Below are 18,428 nucleotides of genomic sequence, written 5' to 3'. Positions count from 1 at the left end.
TCTCTCTCTCTCTCTCTCTCTCTCTCTCTCTCTCTGAATATTCGGACGTTGTGAAAAGTGCGATCAAAGTACGTTGCCATCTCGAAAAATATCCGTGAATTAATTTTTCGCTCTACTTTATCATAATTGTCGGAAAACCTAACCGCATGTAATCATTGTAACTTTTCTACAAACTTTTCGTATCTTTTTTGGCATTGAAACTAAATTCTAAAAGTATAGTAGATTTTTTAAATTTTCCTGATTAGAGCATCCACAGTTTCAGTATGTACAACTTGCAGAATGTTTGTATTAAATAAATATTGCATTAACTGACAGCTCAAAATTTAAATTTAAACATATTTTTTTTGTTTTTGTCATATGTTGAGCAATGTCCCAATTAATTCTTGCATGTACTTTTGTTGTGTAAAAGTATTTGTAATTCTGTGCAAGCAACGAGACATAAACTTTACAAAAAAAGTCAATGTTATGTCGATAAAGTTTTCATGTCCGACATCCCTTTAAAATCAGTAAAAATTGACAGCGTTAAGACAATAAATTTAAGAAGAAAGCAAGGACATGTGAAATCATAGGTTCCAAGAAATTTGGAATTATATTTTTGTGGACATGAGGGGCTTGTCACACATTTTTATTTTTATTACTTATTTTTATTTTATTATTTATAAGATATCTATTGATAATATATATTGTAGATAATATACATTCAAGTGTGCTTACTGCTGCAAGTATTTCTGTTCCCGTTACTGCATTGCCGATAGGTTACACATCAATTGCAATTAGATGACCATTTATGTCCGCGGGCGAATTGTCTCCACTTTTAGATTTTCATATTTGGAAAGAAACAAAAACGAAAAAAATAAATAAATAAATAAATAAATATATATTATATTATATTATATATAAAATAAGTAATAAAAATATATTATATAAATTTTATATTTATAAATAATAAAAATAAATAAATAATAAAAACAAAAATATATAGCAAGCCCTCCACACATATCGCTAAATGTAATCCAAATTTCTTAGAATCTATGACCTTATACAATATCTTAGTTTCTTATTTAATTTATTTTGAATACTGTTAATTTTTATTGTCGTAAGATTTTTCATTAACTTGTACAATAAGAAACAAAAAAAATGTGTGAGCTCCTCATGTTCCCAAAAATTTAATTCCAAATTTCTTGAAACTTATAATCTCATACGTTCTTGCTTTCTTCTTGAATTTACTTTTTTAATGTTGTTAATTTTTACCGATTTTAAGGATTTCAACTTGTACAAACCGAGATGGGCTTCTGAGATGACCTCTTGTCAGTCAAAAGCTTATTATATGTTGACATTCGGGGGCGAGGAGACAGAGAGCGACTCTGGCGGCTTCTTGCTCGCGAAATTAAAGAACACGTAGAAATGCGATCGACACGGCCTTTATGCAACATCCCAAAGACGCCCTTCCCTCTCGCTCCACATCCCAAATTCACGGACAAGTTGGACGAGAAATAGGTCGGGACCCTCGCATGCGAGCTCTCGAGGGGTAGATTTAGATTTCCGATATTATTTGCTTTGTGCCGCGCTATACGAACAGGAGACGGAGGAGAAGGGGGAAGAAGAGAAAGAGGACAGATACAGTGAAAGGAACTGTGCAAATCCTCGGGAGGAAGAGACGAACATACTAGCGGAAGGATACGGGGTCGTTCTCCCCTCCTGAGAATCGCCTCGCCTATAATAAGCTCAAACGATTGCCTCGCGAAATTGCTTTTCTTCAAACAGAAGCGTTTGATGTCGCAGCCTCTCCTTTTTGACAGATCGTAATCGCGCGCGTGCTTGGCGAGAACCCGTGAGCTTTGCTGAGCGCCGTTGCAAGGTTTCACCATCGGAGGCTCTTTCGAATCGCCGGTATTTTGTATTCATGGAGAAATGGGCGACATGAAAATTTGTTCCGCGCATAGGGCATAGACGATTATAGTGCATAGAAAATAATCCTATTATCGCGGTATTAAATAGCACGGTATTAACGTTGCGTATTCACAAAGCGCACGAGGAGCGTTCTGTATGATTCAGTAAACATAATCCTCGAGCAATACGGACAAAGTACACAAGCAATATCAACGAAGTACACGAACGATTCTCGTGTAAATGCAACTAATTAATACTATCGATTAATATAGCACGACGAAATCATATTTAAATGTCGATATGGTACTCAGAAATGTAGAGAGAGAGATAAGTATTTTCGATTTATAAAAATTCTCGCCAGCAAGGGATTAGATCCCAGTAAACACAAAGTATCATCTATATTACAATGTCAGCTCAATGTCAGCTATATTACATAGCTGTTACTTTGTTATATAAAAATAATATGCCATATGATTGAGCCGACTTTGTAACATCGATGATACTTTATGTTTACAGATGTGATGAAAATAATTTTGTGTTATATCAGAACACATCAAAAGATATTAAAGTTTTTCACTCACTACTACGAAGTGAAAGTAGGACTTCACGCGAGCTTTTATCATGGTTCTGCTTGCAGCTCCTATACATCCTGCACACTCTATAGGACAGCCATCAGGCACCGATAGATTCTCCACGGGAATGTCTGGCCCTGGATTTGTTGACGGGTAAATATATAGCACTTCTGTATCTATGACATAAATATAAGATTACTTGGAAACTATTCTTCTTTATTCACACGAGTAAGTATAGCTATACATAATACTATCAAGAAGATATAAAGCATCTGGACACGATAACGCAAATCAACTTGAAGAAAAAATTTACATACCAAATGAACTATACTCGGAACTCACATTCTCCCTTCTCTTTCATGTAGTATTTAATCGAGATATATCAGCGTTTAATATTGCTTCTCGTGTAACGGATAGCAGCTTGCAGTGCTAATGAGAAAGTATCTTTTATGTTTTTCAAAGACAAAATCAATCTTTCGTTCGGGAAAAATGTTTATGCGATTATCGAAAGTTAATAGTCGACGCTTCGAATGTTTACTAATCACACATTAAAATTGAACCGGCATGTATAACGTTCGTATAATTTACTGAGCACATTTAATGCGTCATAACAAAATCTAAGACGATATTACAAGAAATTACTATGCAGCAAATGAAATAGCAGCAGAAAGCCTACCTAACAAAGCCGTGAACTCTCTGGACACGAATTTCGTTGATCGACGTCGATAGCGCGATTTAAGCTGGTGGCACATAGAAAAACTTAAGCAGTAAGACGTAAGCAGTAAGCGAATCAGCCAATCACAGTCGTTGATTCTTGGACCGTAAGAAGAATTAACAACTGTGATTGGTCAATTTGCTTACTGCTTAAGTTTTTTTGTGTGCCACTAGCCTTACATTAAGTTCATGACGCCAACTTATAAGAACGCGACTAGTAACGACATCTGTCGTTGATTCGCATCGTTGATGGGTAGATATTTAATCTGTAGCGCAAATGTAACATTATTTGAAAACATTTATCTGTATGATATGATACTATGATCGGTAATAGTCAGATCTTATATTTAAGAGTGTCTTAAGTTCACACCTTCATATACTGCATAGCCAATGAAATTATCCATACAACATCTGGGCCCATATTCTTGAAATTTTTGCGTATGCGTAATAACACGTAATTTTCATTGTGCAGCTGTTTTATGATATGATTAAACCTGCGCAGTAAAACTTACGTATACGCAACTATTTCAAGAATAAGGACCCTGAAGATGAACTTAAGACGAGCTTAAATATAAGAACCGACTATGAATACCAGCCTATAATACTCTATCAGTAAGACACAAAGCATCGGAGGACAATAACGTCCTATCCAATCGAACAAGAAATGTGCATTCCAATTGAGCTATTTCTAGAAATGTTATTCTCTCTGCTCTTGTGTCATATATTATTTATATTTGTCATATATTAACGTGTGACATTACTTTTCATACTATAACCGTGAGCAACTTGTATTGCCAAGGAGAGAATAGTTTTTGTATTTTCCGAAAACGAAATCTATCTTTTATATCGAGGAAATGTTTATTTGATTACTAAAACGTGCATGAAGCAAAGTTTGTATTGCTTGCACCTTTGACATTTTTACATTCTAATGTCCGTTGCACATTGATCTCTCCTTAAAATCTAAAATCTCTCTTTAAAAATAAGAACTCTCATTGGATTTCGCTCATTGTTTCTGATGTACAACAGGCATTGGGTGCAAAAGTGTCAAAAGTTCAAGCAACGCGAACAAATTTATAATGAAATAACGACCGATATATTGGATCGCAAGTTTGGATTGAGTCGACATATATATCGACATATATACATAAATGTTCGCATAATTTACTAAATATTTAATGTGTTATAACTAAAACCTAATACGATTAGCATAAAAACTTACTGGTAAGTCTACTAAGTAGAATAATAATTAGAAAAACTTACAAAACTCTACGAAACGGTAAACTTTCCGAGCGACGAATGTCGTTAGTCAAGGCCGATGGCGCGTTTTGCAGTAGATTCAACTAAGTTTTAACGTAAACTTTTAGGGAGAACTCACACCTTAGCAGAAAATTAGGGAAAACTAAAAGGCAGAACTCGCGCTGGTAGAAAGCCAGAAACTATTGGCTGCGTTCAGCAGAGAAAGCTGCTTTGCAACTGTTGTAAAATTCGTCAATCTGATTGGAATATGCTCTTAATTTTTGTTGGATCCAAGAGCATGTACCAATCAGATTCACGAATTTTACAATAGTTATAAAGCAACTTTTTCTGCTGAACACAACCATTGTCTACCACCGGATCACCAGCACGAGTTTTAATTGACTTCTGTTTTTCTTCTTTTTTGCCGAGGTATGAACACAGATTTCTATATACTACTAGATACTGCTCTCTTTAACTCTAACTCAGTACATAACTCCGAAAAATATGTACACATGGCTAACCAATAGACGCATGCGCCTATCTGGTGGTCCAACATTCACAATGTAGCATCTCGTTTAAGGCATTATTGCACTCTGATGTAGGTATACAATTGATCAATCACTTATTTTTACAAATTTTTTACTGTAATGTCATTCTGACGTTTCATTCTGACGTTTTTCACTCTGTACGTACACAAATATTTAAGCAGGCGGCATCGGCCATATTACATTATATCCCCTCTTCTTCTGGAACACCAGTTTCAAGCATGCGCAGATACCTTTTTTCCCGTGATACATACTTTTCAATTTTAGCACTATATCAATCATAGCACTATATAAAAAAGTTAAGATCTTTGCACAATGCGAGAGAATAGCGATAGCGTATTAGAAATAACACATACAATAGGAATAGCGATAAGAACAAAGAAATCCAACATTCGACAATGCATATGTCAATGCAGATCGGAACACGGAATAGGCAATAGCGATAAAATTTCCGACAAGTTGAAAATCTATGTCTATCGCCTTATAATCTACAAATCACAGCGCTCGGATTTTTCATTCTGTTTATATACGCTATATCGCTTTAATCTTTTTTCGCACACATACGATCAAGTTCAGTTTCGAGTCAACTTGTCAACTAGTTTGATTAAAAAATAGGTCATTCCAATTATTATAAAAAAAATAATTTTCTGGATGATGAATTATTGTCCAACATACAAGATACATACAAGATACGTTTGATGCAATAATGGCAACCAAGTGAGCGATAATATAAAATTCGGCGATGAATTTCTAATGGACCTTGTACAAAATCGCCCTTACTTAAATGATAAAAACATAAAAGATTAAAGGGACGCAAAACTGAAAGATGTTTGCATTGTGCAAATAAGTGACATTTCATCTTTCATTTTACTTAAATATAATTTGCGTGAAAATATAATATGCACAACAATATATACATATGAAAACATTTCAGATATATTTTCTCTGTAATATTTTAGTTCAAACACAATAAAACATACGTACCAAAATTTGCTAACGTAAACCTGAAAAAATATTTAAAGGTAATTTTTATATAATATTACAATCAGTGTTGTAACATATCTAAATACATGTATCTTTTTGCAGTATCTAGATACTTTTTGTGTATCTATATCTGTATCTAGTTATATTTTTTATTTCAAAATCTGTATCTATACATTTTATCTCATATCTGTATCTAAATTTGTCATTTTAGATACAGATACGAAATAAAATGCAATTTTTGTGATTTTATATATAATTGTTACTTTTTCACAAGAGACAAAGTTGTTTCCATGCTGTAAGAATATAGGGTGATGCATTCCGGTGGATGCGCAGTAGCTATCAATCAGAAAGATGCCACAAATGCGAAAAACTCAATAGCTCTCATCAGACGTAACGTAAACATAATATATTTTGTGGTAATTTTCTGATTAGTTCTACTCCGACTTTCATGATGTGCAATAAAACATCTTGGCCGTGTTCCGTTTCATGTATATGCGCGCATTTATCTACAATTCACGTCACATATATTATAGGGAATGCGCGCATAATGTGTGAAACGGAACACAACCCTTATATTCTTACACCATGGTTACTTTATTGGGTGCGTTCAGCGAACTCAACAGTTGCACAACAGTTGAGTAATTCGTCAATGTAATTGGTCCAGATTTAGGGATCTAACAGTAAGAACCAATAATCACTGATTGCTCACTGAGCGCTTTTTCCGCTGAACGTGCCCCTTGGATGCATTCAATATCACAACCATAGATTTACATAATAACATAATATACATAAAGTCCGCATACAGTCAGAAAAGAGAAGCCAATATGTACAGCCCCTCTGTTCTCTGTCTCTTTCTGCACAGACAAAGTGTGCAATAAGATTTAAGTAAAACTTTTATTTGCTAGCCTAGTCGGGGTGTTGTTGCGCTCTATAATATTATGGAAACGAGAAATGGATGCACGCACAACAAAAAAGTGACAAAATAAGAAGAAAACTATAGCCCTTCTATTCTCGCTCTCATTCTAAATGTTGGCTTCACTCTATTAAACGACAGAACACAGGGCATTCGGAGTCCATAGGTGCGTTCGGGGAGCTCGCTATTAGCGCTATTCAGCGCTATAGTGTCATTCTATCCTTGTTGTATATCTAAGGAGCAATAAAGATAGAAGAACGCGATAGCGTTAATAGCGTGTTCCCCGAACGCACCCCATGTATACTATGTCCATGACTATAACTACTCACTGAGCGCTCAGTGAGCTCTTGTATTCTATTGGCATATTCTTTTAGATCTAAAAATATGTACCAATGAAATGTAAGAGCTCACTGAGCGCTCCGTAATCGAAGTATCTGAAAAGTATCTGAAGAGATTTAAATACATTCTCAAAGTATCTGTATCTACATCTAGTCCCATACAGCATAGAAGCTTGCAATTACGTTGCAGGAACGTTACATCATTTCAAATTTCAACGTAACATTGCAGAAACATAACATAGACATGGAATTGTAACATTCCATCGGAAATGTTAAAACAATATTGCAGAAACAATATAAATAATTAAAAACTATAATGCTATAATTTATGCATAACACATGTCTGATATATGCGTTTTGTATCTTAATCACAGAAAAAAAAATTTAAATATTCACTTATATATCTATATTTTCTTATATCTTTATTATACCTTTATAGCGTCTGCATGCTGCGGTATCTATTAGTCTGTTCTTTTCAGCTGAAGTGGCTGCGCTAGTTAAAAAATGTATATACATATTAAAGCATATGAAACATATGTACGAAAATCTCATGTTTTATTCTGTGTACATTTCTTGAACTAGTGCAGTCAAGTTAATTAAAAAGAACAAACCATATAACGTGCGACCTTTATTTGTACATTTAACAAAAAATGCAGTTTAACTTTATTATGCGTTGCCAGCAGCTTTGTAAGATTTTCTACTGAACGACATCGGTGGTTTACGCTAACATGTTTACTAAATAGTCGCTAACATATGTTTCTTTTAACATATGTTAAAAGAATATTTAACACGCCGGACCACTTTTAATAAACATGATGGAAAAGCGTTAACCGCTAAGTGTTTCTCAACAGAAATTTTTACAACAGTTGCAAAATTGCTAACAGTCCAGTGAAAAGTTACTTCTTCTGCTCATTAGATTATATTTTACCGTAACGTTACTACATTGCGACGTTTCTAAGGGCGGACATTTCAACATTGCTACAACCTTGCGGTAATGTTGCATGAATGTTTCGCAACATATATAGAATGTTACAATGTTTCTGTGTATCTATGCAATGTTCCTGCAACTTTTCGGTGCTGTATGGGGTTATTCATATGAAATTCGTATCTGTATCTTCATCTAGCTACATTTTTCTTACTGTATCTATATCTATACTAGCTACTTAAAAACATATATCTGTTACAACACTGATTACAATTTATCTATTAATAAACTTCAGCTTTTTGATGTTTTTAAGTTACGTTTATCTAAAGCAGATAAAAGAGCCGACTACAGTCTATATATGGTTTGATTGGTTGATCTTTATTTCTTTCGCGGCATTGTGCAACGGGAGGCGACAATTATATATCGCTTATTTCTATACTATTCCTATCGCTGTTCTTATCGCTGTTGCCTAGCATTGTGCATAGGGCTTTAGCAGTCTAGTAGTGATATAAAAGTCTGTGAGTGTGGATTCTTCTTCATTCATGGCGTTACGCCGCTTACAAAATCGCGACTGGTAACGACATCTGTCAGGAACTCGCGTCAACAACCTCTGACTTGGCGGCTGTTTACGGCGCGTCTCAACGCTAGTTTACAAACGGACACCGGGTGTGGTGTAGAGAGAGATGAGCGCGGTGTCTGTATGAGCTTCTAACCAAATGTTTTGACAGTTATTTTGTAAATTATGAAGCTACTCTTGTACCTAGTATTGTTACAAAACACGTGTATTTTTGTACGAGTCGTAAATAGCACCGAAAACGTTAACGCGACGGGTACGAGGTAATGCGCCGTGATGTCTTATTGTTTCCAGGTTATACCGGAAAGATGTATTTTTTTTGTAGATAACTCAGTTTCTCAATCGTGCACTCGATAGCATTGATAAAGTGTCTGATAGCTCGAGATAATGATTGACTTGTTCTCCTCGCTTCATCGCAACAAGAAGCTCTAATCGGTCCGGAAAAAATTGAACTTTTCTGTATATTTGTTGAGGTTATGTTTTGAAATAGTCAGCTGCTTTTTTATTATAAATCATCACATAAAAGTGTCATGAACGATAATTGTCACATTAGTTATCGACATAATTTTAATGAAAACATCGAAAATTAACTTGTATAAGATCCAGGATGCAAGAAAGCACTAAACAGAAATATAATATCTCTTGTTATTGCATTTTTGTATTAATAATTAGTGTTATACAACATAACATTGTATTTTTATGACAGGAGCATGGGAAATGCAGACATGTTGGACATCTCAAGCAATGGGATGTCTACACCTCACATCTCTCATCTAGCATCCGCGAATCCCTTCAGCATACTTTCGCCAAGTCCACAGCCAACTAGCTCACAATCCAGCACCATGGATTTTAATACAATCGGCGGCCTTACTAATGGCAATATGCAATTCCCTCCTAATGTGAATTTTGATGAAATATCAGGCATAAGTTCAATTCCAAACAGAAAGGACAATCATAAAGGGACTTGCGAGGTTTGCACATGATTACACAGACATATATAACAAAATCTTTCTCTAAGACTGCAGTAAATCATAAAGTTGTCAAATTCTTCCAGGTGTATATAGGAAAAACGTGTGCCCAGTTTGTAGGAAACCAGTCAGTTTACATTATATATCCCATGACGCAGAAAATGCTCGAAGATAAATTAATGAAGGCATTTCAAGTTATCAACTTCTCAAAGTAAGCATGTTATGAAATCATGAAGTATGTTGACTCTTTTCTAGTGTGTATACAAATTAACACAAAAGTAGTGTATATTAAGTCAATGGAAAATTTTAAATGATTCTATTTCTTATTGTGTAGCGAGCTGTCCTCAAATTGCGAAGGATACGCGAAACCGTCTCTTTGTTATTCGGCCTTTCCTATATGCCGCGACCAGTCTAACAATCAAAAGCCCAAGAACACAGAGGCGAGTACGCAGCTATTCAACCTTCTGAACTCTAAGCAGGATGACATCCTGGACGATGGGGATCGCGACGATGTAGACGACTTTGCGCGACTGCACGGAATTCCTAAGAAACGTAGCCCAACATCGGGCCCGGTTTTCGACTTCATACCCAACGAGGACGGCAAGTCGTACAACAAGAAAATAATCAATCAGAGCTACGGGGACACGCGTTCAGCCGGCCGAAACGAAATCAATCGTAAATTACGAAGGATATGTCGGGAGGAGTGTGAAATGCTGGAGAACGAATTGTGTAGGAAGGAATACGCGATAGCGAAAAGGCATCCATTAATCGGGCATCAAGTGCCTTTGGTTGAATGCTCCGACTTGCCACTAAAGGGGACGACGGAGGCTCGCGATTGCTTAACGCTCGGGTTATCCGCGGCGAACAATGTGCAGGAGAGTACGTACTTTTCCGCATCGATACGCATTAAGTGTTAAAATCGATCATCGGAGACCAGAGGAAATTATGTTAGATTCTTTATGTATTCCTTGCAGATGACTACTGCTATTGGGGTAGTGGGAAATCCTATCGAGGAACTATCAAAACAAGCGTCAGTGGAAAGCCGTGTTTGCAGTGGTCTCATCACTTCAACCTTCAGATTTCTGATTATCCCGAATTAGCCGGACGTCATTCTTACTGCCGAAATCCGGGCGGGAAAGAGTCTCAACCATGGTGTTACGTCGACGTCAATAAGAGAATGCAAAAGGAGTTTTGCAATATACCTAAATGTGGTAAGTTTTTAGAATATGCCCGATGAATATACACTTATCTAATACCTATTATATTACATGAAGACCTTTTCGAAAAATATATATTTCTCTTCTAGTTGAGAATTTGTGGATTTACGCGGTCGTTGGGTTTGTAATAATGGGAGGTTTCGTTACCATATTCATATGTTATTGCTGCTGCTATAGAAGTAGAAAATCCAGAAGACAGATGAATCACTTACCGTCGAATAAAGTAAGTGTACTGATATTACTTTCGCGAATTACAAGTGATGAGTGTAGTTGGTGACGTTAAAATAATATAATTATTTTGACTTCGACAGATGTTAACTGGTATCCAGTGTGATAAGAACATATACGATGGAAGAAGAAGCACGACACAACCCATGGAAATGAGTTCTCTTTTGGCAGGGCCTGGTAATACGACACCGGGCACCGGTACCCTTAGCAGTGGTAGTAGCAGAACTTCTAATAATAGGATACCCCAATTTACTACAAATAACGTCGTGCTCTTGCAAGAACTTGGCGAAGGTGCATTTGGTAAGGATAGAACAATTGTATACTTCCTGCCGTTGAGATTTGACCAACAATTTACACATTAAAATATATATTAATAGACAAATAAGAGCCAAATACTGATCTTGGAGCGAATATTTTTAATAATGTTGGGAAAATAATGATGTTTGACAGTGTCAAAGACTGGAAAACTTATCCGGCGCGTGCATTGTCAAATATTATTAAAAATATTCACTCCAAGATCAGCGTTTGGCTCTTATTTGCCTATTAATATGTTTTAATAAGTTGTATACTTTTGAGAGTCTGTGTATTGTATAAAAATTTACGCATTAAATTAATATCGATTATTTATGCAGGGAAAGTTTACAAGGGCGAGCTGCAGACCGGTAATAAATGCGAACCACCCATTTATGTAGCGGTGAAGACACTGAAAGAAAATGCGACTCCAAAAACTCAAAGCGACTTCAAACGAGAAGTTGATCTCATGACGGACCTGAGGCATCCGAATATTATTTGTCTGCTTGGCGTGATATTGAAAGGCGAGCCGATGTGTATGCTCTTCGAGTACATGACTCAAGGAGATTTACATGAATTTTTAATCTGCCATTCTCCGAGATCAGACGTACCGTTGAACAACAGCGGCGGAAAAATTTTAGAGCAACCGGAATTCTTGCATATCGCGTTACAAATTGCATCAGGTAAATAGCAATTATTACTTTATAACACAAATATTTGATTGTATATTATATATTGCATAACATGTTTAATTATGTTTCCATAACTTTATTATATATACAATAATTATTTGTCTGTCGTAGGCATGGAATATTTGGCTAGCCATCACTACGTCCACCGCGACTTGGCAGCACGAAATTGCCTAGTAGGCGATAACCTAACAGTCAAAATCTCAGACTTCGGTCTATCGCGAGACATATACAGCAGCGACTATTATAGAGTTCAATCGAAGAGTCTGTTACCCGTTCGATGGATGCCGCCCGAGTCAATTCTTTATGGCAAATTCACCACTGAGTCGGACGTGTGGAGCTTCGGGGTTGTGCTTTGGGAAATCTACAGCTACGGCTTGCAGGTAAAAATCAAATGATCATTGACCCAAAAACGCTAACTTATTCCTAGATATTTTTACATTAATATCTATATACTGTACTTATTTCAGCCGTACTACGGATACAACAATCAAGAAGTTATTGACATGATTCGCTCACGACAGCTGTTACCATGTCCCGAGGACTGTCCTACGATGATTTACAGCCTGATGATCGAGTGTTGGCACGAAGTGGCGAATCGCAGGCCTCAATTCCCGGAAATCCACCATCGCCTACATAATTGGTACATAAATCAGACATATTTGAGCGACTTTTGTAACGAGTCGATCACCAGTTACTCCGGCAGCAGTCACAAAAGCACGAACAAGACCAACTCGACACAGCTGTCGGCACCTATATACAAGAGCGATCAGAAAACTGGTACGGAGCCGCCGGCGGTCTGCAATCTGAACGATCATAGTAACTCATTGAAGATGCTACCGCCGCCAACGACCTTTCCGAACTCTAACTGCATCGAGCAGAGGCCGAATTGCGCTTTCAACGAACACGGAACGCCGATGAAAACGCCTAATTATCAGAATCCCACCACGAATATCAATCTAAATGACGTTTACGACGACAAGCAGTGCTGTTCGCCAAAATTGAGCGGCGCAAAGAAGGTCTTACCCGCGGTGCCTCAGGTGGGCGGCAAGCCAAACGTGCCCAACAACGGCAGACCGATGCAAAACGGCGCGCAATTGGTCGTCAGGTTACCAGATCCCAGTAAAGTCACGACCGAGACCAGGGTATCGAAGTGAGTACACGCGTTCGAGAACATGCGACGTCTCGTTCGTTTGCTGCGACTGATCATTGTCTGAGCATCGATAACAGCATATGCGCATCCTCGCGCTACTGATAATATTTTTTCGGTGCAGTAACGGTATTTCGTGCTTGATTAGCGATATTTGTCGATAAATTGAGCTATTGAAAAGCGATCACTACACAAGTTGAATACAATTCACATACGCCTCGGATAATCGAGATATACCGAAATGTATCAGACTGTGGTATCACATCGACTAGTTACTACTGCTATTTTACTCGGTTTTTTTTATATATATAATTAAGATACCGACAAAATATCGTTAACGCATTACGGAGCATCGTTGCAGGATAGATACAAGTAACACTCAACCACTGCCATATACGTGTATCTCTGCGCTATCAATGAATACTTTTTCGGGACAAACAGAATAGATACAAATAACATTAATCACTGCCATATATGTGCATTTATTTATTTTTACGAATATACGCGTATTTTATATTGCCTTTTACTTTGAATGTCTGTAAGCGTCTCACGTAACACGGTAGCTTAACGCGTACATACGCAAGACATAAATGTCCTGCCCTAACATGATTCTATTCGCGACTTTACCCAGGACAAGATAAAATTTATAAAGTATATTTATACCTTTCTATTTTTACGAGAAAATCGAGATATTTATGGTAAGAAATTATTTATGGTTTATCCGTAAGTTGTACAAGAAGCAACAAACGATTAGTGAATCATTATTGCTTCTATTCCACAAAAAAGAACAGAAAGCAGAATACGTTATCGACAAGGGTTGATATTTTTATTAAACTAATTAATCATTAAAACTGACATTAAAAATCCGTGTTTAATCATGCATGCTCTGTCTAAAGAGTATAATATTGTGTGGAATACTGTTATGCTCTATACAAGGTATACCCTATGTGGATCCCTATGTGAATCATGTTTTTGAATAATCTTTACACAACTGTTCAAAAAGATTTGTATGCGAGCACGTGCGACCGCATATATATTGTAATAAGCAGAAATGAGAGAGTGAGATTGAGTGAAAATGACGAAAAGTATGCATGTTAAGTGTGTCTTATGAATGTGCGTTAAGATGTTTTTAAAAAGCAATTTTTATAATCATCATATCGTATGCCAAAACCTGGATAGTGAATATTGATTGTTAACAAAAAGAGAAAGGTATTCAATTTGTACATTTTCATAATAATTGCACACGTATTTTTATCTGTAAATCTCTTTGAGGTCGCTCTTTTATTGGAAAAACGTAATTTATTGCTGCAAATGTACTATATATATACGTTAATCGAAAGATATTTTATTTAAATATATGCAGAACGCTCTTCTAATATTCTTCTCAGTCTTTTTCTGAGTGTACACTCGTTTGCATAACGGTTTGCTCGCGTTCTTTCCAATCATGTTAGAAGTGCGTTAAATGCTCACAATTGTAAGATATCTTTATATGTTGTAAAATTTTTTTTGAGAATTTTTTGTGCCTTTTGACACTTTTAATAGAAGATGATAAAAAATATATCTGAGAAATTGACATACTTTTTTTTCTCGAGACTGAGGAGGATACGCAGTCGAAGTGCATGAGAGTAAATTAATTTATTATAGTTCATGGCTTCCCTATGTCACTGCGTATTTTAAGTATCCACAGATACTTGATATTAGTATGTCAGGAATGCCATTAGATTTTCAATTACGGCTTTATTTCTCGAGATATTTTAGTTAAAAGTACGATCACAAAAACTCTAGAAAAGTTGATAGCGTCGCGATCGTCATATATCATGAACATAGTCATCCTCGAAGGATATTCATCTTTATGTATATTGACGTCGCGACGCTACTACGTCACTTGATAATTGTACACCGCAATTGTAACGAGTGAGGTGAAATTTATCACGGCAAAATGCCTCGAATGCTTGTTATTTTTCTCAGTCGCGTGCTCCAAAGTAATCCCAGACCTCGAAGATGCGAATGACTGAAATTCGATGCTCGTGAACATTCGGCGATATTAAATAGAGAACTGTCTCAGAGCGTTCGTATGTAAATTATATGTTATTCGTGTATAGGACGTAGTAGTACGTACATCCTGACAAGCGCTAAAATACTGCTTGCGTCGATCCTCGATCGATCATCTATCTGATCATCCGACGATAAACTTCGCGAAATCGATGCCCGCTCTCAACCGAAGTAACAAATATTAACGCTGAGCGATTAGGTAGCGGAGATGTAGAATTGAAAAAGAAAAGCATCTGAAGGAAAACTGTATTATACTTTTTGTAATTTTTTATTAACGAAGAAAGAGCGTTCCGTTCGCGTTGGCGTGAAAATGTGAATGAAAAAGAAAAGAAGACTGGATTTAATAAATACTGACTCATCCCGAGGACTTTTAGCTGCCACGTTCGTTGACTGGATGTGTATGATCGCGATGATCAGAGAGTGGCGTGAAAATGCTATTGATTTAAAGATAAGAATTTCTAAAACTGACGAACCTCCGAATCGAAATTTGTATCGACTGATAATCCCGACCGCCTCGAAGGTTTGCCACGGAGACCTTAGACCTAAGTTAATTTATGTCGAGTAAACTCTTCAGCGAAGAATTATACACTTAAGAACTTTATATATATTCAGTCAAGTATAATATACATTTCATGTTTTTCGTATAATGCAGCCGGTCATTCCTTTCCCTCTCTAAGGACGCGACGAAAATCAATCACCCGGGATAAAAGCTTACCGTGTAATTTACCGTCATCACTTACCAAGATCGTCATCGTTACTATCTTCAATGGAGTAAGTCGAAGAAACATGATTAACATTTATGAAGGCAATATAAATAGCAAATTTTAGACGATTCTTATTATTTACGCACGCGCGTACTTCTTAATTATTTTCTAAATTTCTCTATTTCAACAATAATGTACGTTACTTATTCGTGTAAGGCATATACTATCATTGAAATTTTAATTATAAGAATGAAATTAACGAACACAAAAATAAAAATGTATAACAATAAGATATTTATTATATAATCTTTACAATATAGGACAAATATTTCATTTTTCGGTACGAATATCTTTGAATATTTACCCGAGATAAGTTTATCGAAATATAAAAAATTTTCTAAAAAAGTAAGGCAGAAAAAAGGATTGTATTAAATCGAAGCGTTTTCTATATTAATTGTAAGTTAATATATATATGTATATATAATGTATACGTAATATACATATGTATAATATATATGTAATATATACATATAATATGTGTATATGTATATAATGTATATGTAATATATATATTGTATATATATATATATATGTATATGTATATATATACACATACTATATATATATAATTTATATTATTTATATATTTTATATATATATATATATATATATATATATATTATACATATATTATACATATACTTGTATATGTATACATATGTGTACTTGTATACATATATATATACACATACATATATATAATATAGCTGTAACAAATGTTCGATACTTAATAACGCAAGTTGCGCTACTGATTTGCGTACGTAACGCAAAATATACGTGCTGCACAGTTTCCTATGTATTCACGACTTTAATATGAAATGATATTGAATATGCTCGTGTATAAACTGTAAAATAGATTTGTAGATACTGTAGATTATTATCAAGGTAAGTATTATAAGGCGGCTTCGATAATAACAGTACGCATTTAATCGACGATCAGCGTACTGCAAGTTACTTTGTGACCTCATGTATGGCATGCGCCAAATATTCTATGTTCTTCGACGTCACACCAGCCATGGAAATCCGACCGTCTTTGGTCAGATAAATACTAAAATCTTTCGTGAGTCTCTCCACCTATCGAAAAATCAACAAGAAATGAAAGATGAAACGACAGAATCGATATAGCAATTTTTTTCTTACTAAGATAAATGGATATAATTTAATTTTAATTTAATTTACTTCAAAACTAAAAATTAGAAAAAAAAACATATAGGCTATTCTTACTAAAATATACAGATATAACCTAATTATTCTTTGATTTTCAATATTCTCTTAATAATAAAGATTGAAATTATCTTATTTAATTAGAGAATAAATAAGAATAGTTAACTGTAAATACAAATATATAACTGATCTAGAAATTTTATCTAATATGTAATGACAGAGAGATAACACTCACTTCGTTCGGTTTGAGGCCAGTGTAGCAGAACATGCCGATCTGATCGGTAATGTGCGACCAGTCGCGGGTGCTGCCGTTTTTCTTCAGATTGTCACGTAACTTCGTGCGAACCGAGATAATGCGATCAGCCATACCCTTCACATCGCGCAGCCACTCCTTCCTCAGCTCCGAATCGCCCAAGATCTCGTTCACGATTCTAGCACCATTAATCGGTGGATTCGAGTACATCGGTCTAATCAAAATCTTTAACTGTGATAGACACCGTGCAGCCTCCTCTTTGCTATCACACACCAATGTAAACGCTCCGATACGTTCTCCTAAAAAATGAGATAACACGAATCCAACTTATATACGAATTAAAATTCAAACATGTTACTTAACCATTATAAACATAGCAGGCTGTTGTATCTCTATACTTTCTTATATTAGATTTTATATATATACAGGGTGTCCCGCCCTATATATATATAAGGTGTGCCAAAAGAAAAATATAAATGGAATAGATAAAAATGAACAAAAATTGTAGAGGTTTTTTCCAAACAACCACATAAAATTTCGAGATATTAATAAAAATAGTTGGACAAATTAGAGCGCGCGACGCGACATACGGCTTGCCGCGGCCGGCGAAGAAAATGGACGAGCGCACACGTACACAGACGCATACACGGAGCTACCCATTTCCATATGCCAAACGGCTCATCTCTCTGGCCTATAAGATAGAGCAATCGCGAGCAATCGTCCATTTTTTCGCCAGCCGCGGCGAACCGTATGTCCCGCCTGCCGCGTCGCTGCGCTTTGATACGTCCAACTATTTTAATTAATATCTCGAAATTTTACGTGATTGTTTGAAAAATGACCTCTACAATTTTTGTTCACTTTTATCTGTTCTATTTATATTTTTCTTTTGACACGTCTTACGTGAGACACCCTGTGTGTATGTGTATATATATATATATATATATATATATATATATATATA

The 18,428-nt window shown here is 35.8% G+C and overlaps 2 protein-coding genes across 7 annotated transcripts in view; one reads left to right on the top strand and one right to left on the bottom strand.

Annotated features, from left to right (window-relative positions):
- LOC116846245 (tyrosine-protein kinase transmembrane receptor Ror) overlaps positions 1-15,933 on the top strand; it is a 549,039-nt gene extending 533,106 nt beyond the window's left edge. Inside the window, exons 5-14 of one of the 6 annotated variants that reach the window (XM_032819815.1) lie at positions 2,528-2,615; positions 9,398-9,662; positions 9,746-9,870; positions 9,994-10,538; positions 10,634-10,870; positions 10,966-11,099; positions 11,188-11,404; positions 11,737-12,078; positions 12,199-12,467; positions 12,555-15,933. In XM_032819815.1, coding sequence (XP_032675706.1) covers positions 2,528-2,615; positions 9,398-9,662; positions 9,746-9,870; positions 9,994-10,538; positions 10,634-10,870; positions 10,966-11,099; positions 11,188-11,404; positions 11,737-12,078; positions 12,199-12,467; positions 12,555-13,241 — 2,909 coding nt within the window. In that variant the 3' untranslated portion in view covers positions 13,242-15,933. Of the gene's footprint in view, positions 1-2,527; positions 2,616-8,562; positions 8,986-9,009; positions 9,165-9,397; positions 9,663-9,745; positions 9,871-9,993; positions 10,539-10,633; positions 10,871-10,965; positions 11,100-11,187; positions 11,405-11,736; positions 12,079-12,198; positions 12,468-12,554 lie in introns of those variants that run through there. The other 5 variants (XM_032819816.1, XM_032819818.1, XM_032819817.1 and 2 more) reach the window with 5 other exon arrangements.
- A 750-nt stretch (positions 15,934-16,683) lies between these two features.
- Positions 16,684-18,428, bottom strand: part of LOC116846202 (aspartate aminotransferase, mitochondrial) — an 8,207-nt gene continuing 6,462 nt past the window's right edge. Inside the window, exons 7-8 of the mRNA XM_032819740.1 lie at positions 17,450-17,766; positions 16,684-17,124 (exon numbers count right to left, since the gene is read on the bottom strand). Coding sequence (XP_032675631.1) covers positions 17,002-17,124; positions 17,450-17,766 — 440 coding nt within the window. The 3' untranslated portion in view covers positions 16,684-17,001. The remainder of the gene's footprint in view (positions 17,125-17,449; positions 17,767-18,428) is intronic.

Source organism: Odontomachus brunneus, unplaced genomic scaffold (assembly GCF_010583005.1).
Source record: "Odontomachus brunneus isolate Ranch 3 - 2012 unplaced genomic scaffold, Obru_v1 Obru_scaffold_062, whole genome shotgun sequence".
In the NCBI taxonomy this organism is placed as follows: domain Eukaryota; kingdom Metazoa; phylum Arthropoda; class Insecta; order Hymenoptera; family Formicidae; genus Odontomachus; species Odontomachus brunneus.
The sequence above is the reverse complement of the archived record's forward strand: the minus strand, read 5'-3'. Positions and strand labels throughout refer to the sequence as shown.